Source organism: Sus scrofa, chromosome 9, assembly GCF_000003025.6.
Source record: "Sus scrofa isolate TJ Tabasco breed Duroc chromosome 9, Sscrofa11.1, whole genome shotgun sequence".
Taxonomy (NCBI): Eukaryota; Metazoa; Chordata; class Mammalia; order Artiodactyla; family Suidae; genus Sus; species Sus scrofa.
Window position 1 is genome coordinate 126,803,583 of NC_010451.4, and position 8,051 is coordinate 126,811,633.

The window sequence follows — 8,051 nt, forward strand, 5'->3', positions numbered from 1 at the left end:
AAGACTCTTGAGGTATCATTTGTCAAAATGTATATAAAATGAGCAAGCAGAAATGCTAGATACCGCTATAGGGATACTAAATATTTTTGTTGCTTCATCTAGACCCTGAAAAGACCAACTATAAGAAAATAACTGTGTGTGTATTGTGTGTGTGTGTGTGTGTGTGTATACACGTGTGCACATGTGCACATAGCCATGGGCACCCCTTTTATCTTTCCCCGGTCTTTCATGGAGACCCCAAAAAAGGACAATAATCAATAATAGGGAGTATATGGTCCCCAGCACCGTGTCTCTCCCACAGTGGGGGACTCAATGAATGTGTGTTGAGTGAATGGACTCATATCCACAGGATAATTTTACTTAGGACAGAAGACAGCTACCAAGCTTCTGTTCCCTTGAAACCAATACCACATGCACTGAAATCTGATTTTTATAGAGTTTGGTTTTTCATTTGCAGAGATGATGTCTAGTGTCTAATTTTTCTGCCTGGCTCTATAGTTGACACTGGTAAAAGAATGGTTAGAAAGACAGAGTCAATCCTTGCTTTCAGGTAGCTGATTGTTTCATGGATGTGATTCAGGTAGTCAAAATGCTGTAATGATGAGGTAAGCTAAGGGGCTAAGACAGCAAAAGGGTTCTTGGTTTTCAGGAGTGGAGCTGGGATTCAGACTCCAGGGGGAAGCCTTGTTGGAGGGCAGGAAGTCCAATAAAGCTTTCCTTTTTTTCTTCCTTTTAAAAAACCTGTTTTATGGAAATTTTCAAACATATGCAAATGTAGGGAGATAATTCAACAGTTATCTACAGATGGCCACTTTTGTTTCAGCCCTACTCTCTTCACTCCCTCCAGTCCCTTGCTGGATTATTTTTAATCCAATATCAGAACTCATTATTTTATTTGTCAGTATTTTAGCGTATATCTTTTATTTATTTATTTATTTATTTTTACATTTCAGTGAAAACTTTTTATTAGCCTTTTGGATAAAAACAGGAATTTATTTGCCAGGAAGGATGATCTCATCATACTTCTGCTGGAACCAGCTCATGGCATCCTCTTTGCTGATTCCGTGTTTGGCCCCAATGCAGCCTGTCCTGTGCTTCTTGTCTGCGAAGCTGAAACCGGGCCTACCCAGCACCACGTAGAAGTCCAGGCTGTAGATACCAATGCTTGGATCATATTTGGTCCCCAGACTGATATGTTCTTGGACCCTCAAACCAAAGTTTCCAAAGTTAAGAAGTTATTTTTTCTTAACTTGTACTCTCGCACCCTCAGATGTCTCTCAAATATTTCTTCTGCCTTGGCCCCACGGACTGTGCAGTGGACGGCAATCTTTTCATTTCTCCTGATGCCAAAGGATCTGACAGTGTATCTAGCTTTGGAGAACACAGGGCTCTGGCCTGTGAGCTGCTTCAGCACCTCGGCTGCCCGGGTCAGTCTGTTTCCACTCTCCCCCTCGCAGATGTTGAGGCAGAGCTTGTGGATGCCAAGTTCCCACATGGGGTTCTTCTTTTCATCTTGATCCTGCACCATGATGGGAAACAGGAAGAGCAGCATGTATCTTTAAAAGATAAGAATCTCTTTTTATTTTGAAAACAAAAACCATAATATTATTATCTTATCTAAAAATTAATAATTATATGTCCAAATATGCAGTTTCAAATTTTCTCTATTGTCTCATGATTTTTTAAGATGGCATGCTTGATGAAACCAAGAGCTGATTCTTTGAAAAGATAAACAAAATTGATAAACCGTTAGCTAAGTTCACCAAGACAAAGAGAAAGGACTTAAATAACATCAGAAATGGAAGAGATGTTACAACAATAGCATAAAAAAACAAAAGACCCTAAGAGACTACTATGAATAATTATATGCCAACAAATTGGACAGCCTATAAGAAATAGATAAATTCCTAGAAGCATAAAACCTATCAAGACTGAATCATAATGAAACTGAAAATCTTAACAAACTGATTACTAGCAAGGAAATTGAATCAGTAATCAAAAAACTTCCAGCAGATAAAGGTTCAGGACCAGGTGGTCTCAATGGTGAATTAGACCAAACAATCAAATAAGAATTAATACTAATCCGGATTTCCTGTTGTGGCCTGCCAGAAATGAATCTGACTGGCATACATGAGGACGCAGGTTCAATCCCTGGCCTTGCTCAGTGGGTTGAGGATCTGGAGTTGCCGTGAGATGTGGTGTAGGTTGCAGATGTGGCTCAGATCCCACATGGCTGTGGCTGTAGCATAGGCTGGTGGCTACAGCTCCAATTCAACCCCTAGATTGGGAACCTCCATATGCCACGGGTGCAGCCCTGAAATAAGAGACAAAAAAAACATTTTTTTAAAGAATTAATACAAATCCTTTTCAAACTCCTTCAAGAAATAGAAGATGGGGGGAACTCTTCCAAATAAATTTTAGGAAGCCAGCCTTACCCTGACACAAAACCAAAAAATGACATGACAAGAAAACAAAATTATAGGTCAATATTCCTGGTGAACATAGATCCAAAAATCCTCAAGAAAATATTAACAGATTGAATCCAACAGTACAGTAAAAGGATCATACATTGTGATCAAATGGGATTTATTCCAGTGACACAAGGGGTGATTCAGTATCTACAAATCAGTCTATGTGATATACCACAATAACAAAATGAAGAATAAAAAGCATATAACCATTTCCATAGATGCAGAAAAAACATTTCTATGTAATTCAGCATCTACGTATGATAAAAATTCTCAACAAAGCATGTATAAGGGGATGTACCACAATATAATAAAGACCATATGTAACAAACCCACAGCTAACATCATGCTCAGTGATGAATCTGACATCAAAAACTTAGGCAGCAAAAGCAAAATTAAACAAATGGAACTACAACAGACTAAAAAGCTTCTGCACAGCGAAGGAAGTCATTAACAAAATAAAAAGGAAACCTACTGAATGGGAAAAAGTATTTATAAAGCATATATCTGACAAGGGACTAATAATCCAAAATACAGAACTCATTCAACTCAATGGCTAAAAAACAAACAGTCTGCTTAAAAATAATCTGAACAGACATTTTTCCAAAGAAGATACAGAGATGGCCATAGGTTCAGAGAAACATATTCAACTTCCTTAACCAGGGAAATGCAAATCAAAACCACAGTGAGATATCACCTCACACAAGTTAGAAGGGCTGTTGTCAAAAAGAGAAGAAATAACAAGTGCTGGTGAGTATGTGGCAAAAAAGGAACACTCGTGTACTCTTGGGGGGAATGTAAATTGGTGCAGCTACTATGGAAAACAGCATAGAAGTTCCTCAAAAAATTAAAAATAGAATTACCATATGATCCAGCAATTTCACTGCTGTATATTTATCTGTAGAAAACAAAAACACTAACTTGAAAAGATATATGCACCTGCATGTTCACTGTATCGCTGTTTCCCGTAGTCAAAATATGGAATCTACCTACATATCTGTCAGTGAATGAAGGAAAAAAATATGGCATATATATATCATGTATATCTATACATGGTACATACACATGTCTATATAGACACACATCCATATATGTATATTCATATGCATATGTGTGTACACATATAGATATATATAATGGAATATTATTCAGCCTTAAAAATAAGTAAATCTCGCCATTTCCAACAACATAGATGGATCTTGAGAATGTTATGCTAAGTGAAACAAGTGAGAGAAAGACAAATATCATAGGATCCCTTTCTTCCATGGGGAATATAAGAAAAACAAAAACAGAAGAACAAACAAAACCAAGCTCATAGATAAAGACAACAGATTGGTGGTTGCCAGAGGCGAGAAGTGGGGAGTAGGAGAAATGGATGGACTGTCTTTTTAGTATAAATACATGATATAAAATAAAAGACAAAGATGGCAAGCTTGAAATGATTTAAGTGAGAACCATACATGCATTGTGTTGAGTTTGGCGTGTGTTTGAATGGCATAAAGAATTAGCCAAGATAACAAGTGACTTCGTAGAGCTCTTTTGTGTGTTTTGTTCACTGTTTTGTACACATTCTTGTAGTTGCTGTTCACGGTTTTGGTCACTCCATGCCTAGAACAGAGCTTACACACATTAGATGTTCAGCAAATATTTACCTTACAGGCAGATGAACGAGAGAATGGGTAGGAGAGGCATTTCAAGCTGAGGGAGCAATGGCGAATGTGAAGGTCTGAAGCTCAGTATGATCACAGTCCATTTGGGAACTATCCATTTTACATAAACTTGGAGCATAGAATTGGGGTAAGCCTAAGAAATACAACTGGGGGGTTCACGTCGTGGCTCAGCGGTTAACGAATCTGACTAGGAACCATGAGGTTGTGGGTTCGATCCCTGGCCTTGCTCAGTGGGTTAAGGATCAGGTGTTGCTAGAAGCTACAGCTCCGATTAGACCCCTAGCCCGGGAACCTCCATATGTCGCGGGTGCCCTAGAAAAGGCAAAAAGACAAAAAAAAAAAAAAAGAAAAAAGAAAGAAATACAGCTGAACCAAAGAAGAGGCCAGATCATGAAGTACTAAGCAGTGTGGTTAGAAACTTTTGGAGGACTTTCAGGAGGGGAGGGGCCTGATCAGATTTGCGTTTTGGAAAGACGTGACTTCCAGTTATGCCTGAGGGACCAGTACATCCCTTGCAGGTGGTATCACATTCAAGACCATGCCAATTAAGCAATGCAAATTCATTAAGAGGAAACCAAATGTTTATTGCAACGTCCCAAGCAGATTTATCACAGTGAATGAAACTCTTCAACTTTGCTCTTCCCACTCTCTCTCCTACAATCTCTCTCATGGACTCCGTTCACACAGGCTGTCTTGGATCTTGCATCTCTTATTGTTTCCTCGTCTATTTCGCTTTCCTGTCCTCAAATACAAATACAGATGGATTTCAGGCCTCTCCTGTTTTCCCCTGAGCCTGGCAGGCCAGATGGACATATTCTCAGCTGGATGGGAGCAGAGAGGCAGTTAGACAGTAAGGTCTTTCCTCTGTCACTGTTGCATGACACAAACTTCTCTGGGTTCCACAGCACCTATCTAGGTGATGATTAGACTCTGACTAGGGCTCTATCCTCCCAAAGACTGCAAATGCAAATGGTTTCTCTTGAAATTGCTCTCTCCTTTTTCACCAGAACACAGCTCTGCCACCTAATAGAAAATTCTATCATCAGTGCCTTGATGGTGTATGTGTTTCACTGGAATGTCACTGTTCAAGCCTCAGAATTTTGTCTGTGTGCCCTACATGTGGTGAGCAGCTCCCTCAGGCTCTTTTGTGAACAGCAGCGAAGGAAGCTGCTAGGCTGGAAGGGCGGCAGCAGGAAGCCATGAAAGGACTCCCAAGAAGCTGTTTGCTGGCAGGATTCAGATTTTGGAAATGCATAAAAGTGCATCCTCTTAGGTTTACACTTGTTTCTGGGGACTGGATTGCTTGGATAAAATTTAGAGTAGTTAGTGGCAAATCATGATGACATATTCTGGGCCAGTCACTTTGTATTTGTGTTAAGTATTTTATAGTCTAATTGTATAGTAGGAATGAAAGCTTGATGTTTATTTTAGAAATTTAGAAATTTATTTAAGCGGCATAGGCTTCCTAAAAGAAATCTTTATAGATCAATTATAAAGGGTTTTTTTTCTTTTTTTTTTTCTTTTTTCCTTTTTTAGGCTGTTGCTGCCATCTTTGCCTTTATTGGCTTTCCTTTAAAACCTATTTTGACTTATGGTTGCCAAGGGGGAGGGGAGGGAGTAGGAGGGACTGGGAGCTTGGGATAAATTAATGCAGAATGTTGCCGTTAGTATGGATTAGCAATGGGATCCTGCTGTGTAGCACTGGAAACTCTGTCTAGTCACTTATGATGGAACATGTAATGTGAGAAAAAAGAATGTATACATGTAAGTGTAACTGGGTCACCATGCTATACAGTAGAAAAAAACATATATAAATAAATGATAAAAAATTTTTTAAAAAACCTATTTTGAAACATGCTTATTTTGAAAAAGCCTTTGGGAGAACTCATGTATTAAAAAATTCTCAATATCGCTGTGAAAGACCCAAAAATATCCTCTGATGAACTGCTACAGGAAGGAATCCTTACATTTTGAATCAGTACAAACTTGAATTACTTCAACCTATTTGCTATCCAGTTGAAATTTAAAGGATTTTTCTCAAATGCTCCAAGAAACACATGGGTAAAGCACCAAACTTAGAGTTTTAAAAACGTTTACATTCCAACAAAATAAAAGGGATCATGAATTTTACTGCTTACTTTCCATTACCAAAATTCCTCTTTCCACTTTAAAAAGATATCAGTCTGCAGACATCATTTGTGATTGCTTCTTAAATTTATATTAATCCATGACACAATTCATAAGGAAAGAATAAGAGGTTGACATAAGCCTTGTTGACATGCTTAGCAATTCTGACAATGAAGTAGAAATTCAGGTGCATGAATAGTTATTCTCACTATTGATTTCAGCTATCGTGTAGTTTCACAATTTCACAGATGACAAAAACTACCTGTGGAAGATTAGTGGCAGAATGGATACCAGAGCATCACCCCACCCGTCCATCTCTCAGAGCAGTGCTCTCTCTTTGTTGTTTATGTTGTGTTTCCACATGTTCTTCTTTGCCTTTGAAATGAGTACTTAACATGTATTTTGATTTGTTAGTTTTCAAATGGTCAGATCATGAAATTACAGGACATGTTAAAGGAACTTGGACTTTATCTTAAAAGTGATGGGGAGTTACTGACCCATTTGAATTTTCAAAAGTTTTATTTTCTGAATCTCACTATTCTTGGCTTGTATAATTTATTCCATCTCAGTCTCTGTATCTCATTTTTAATATAATAATATATCTCATATTAGCTAGTAATATAAATGATAAGCTTGCTAATTATATCATGGGGATGTTGGTTCAGAGGTCCTTACACTTAAATTTCAGACATACTTGTAGCATATGTGTATACTTACGGCTTTGAAGTCCTTTCTTCCACCAAAAAGGAAATAAATTGCAGAATGGTATATAGCTTCTGGCAAGAATACCATTTCAACCGCATTCCTTTTTCTTTTTTTTTTTTTTTTTTTTTTTTTGAGCAAGAATCTTTTTTCTTGAATCTGGTACAAATTATGATTCCTAACACAGGGATTTATTTTTATAGAAAGCTCAACTTATCTTGGAAACTACCGTTAACAGCAATAAAAGCGAAGGCCAAATCTTGATGTAGAGTGTTTCAATGGCAAGCACTCTATCTTCCAACTTTTGGTAAAATTCTCCATAGTCCATTGAAACTTTCATGTTGTTACTAAAGGATGATGGGAAGATGTTTGGAGAATCACGGCCTGATACTGGACTTTCCTGAGTCATTATGAAATTTCACATGGACCTTATAAGTTAACAGTAGGTTATCTCAACCTTCTTCCATTTTTTTTTTTTTTCACTCTGGATTGGGTTCAAATTGGCAAGCCCTAGGGAAAGATAATCTTAGTAATTAATCTTTAATCACACATTTGTATTGATCATCAACTTATATCTGGAACTCCTAGAGCCACCTGGAATAAAACAAGCACTGTGCTGAGGATTTTATGCACACTCCCTTCAATGACATAGAATCTCATATATTGTATTCAATGTACAGGACAAAGAGGATTCTACAGTAAATGCTAAACAACATCACCCATGTTCATTACGGGGGTATCAAAGCTGAAGGATTCTCCACCTGGAATATTATTGGCATTTGGGGGGCACAATCATTTGCCATGTGGGAGGCCCCCCAAAAGCAAGAGGTTTAGCATCTCCGGTCCCTGACCACAAAGTGTCCATAGCTCCCACGGGTCCACAGGGTGACCCTTCTCATCTGCATTTCCAAATGCCCAGGAGAGGGTGGTTCCATCCCACATGGAGATGGGATGATAAGCATCCTCCCTGTACTCAAACCTCCAAAAGAATTTCAGAGGAAAGAGGTCAATCTTGTTGTCAGAGGCAAAATTCCTGACCGACCCACTTGACTGGCCTCATGACTGCATCTCTTCCGGCTGCTGT

The 8,051-nt window shown here is 38.4% G+C and overlaps 1 protein-coding gene across 1 annotated transcript; it reads right to left on the reverse strand.

The window, feature by feature from the left end:
• On the reverse strand, window positions 811-1,543 carry LOC100627489 (60S ribosomal protein L11-like). Its single transcript, XM_021102637.1, is given in 2 exon segments — window positions 811-1,231; window positions 1,234-1,543. Coding segments are annotated over 2 exon segments (534 nt in total). The 5' UTR covers window positions 1,529-1,543; the 3' UTR covers window positions 811-992.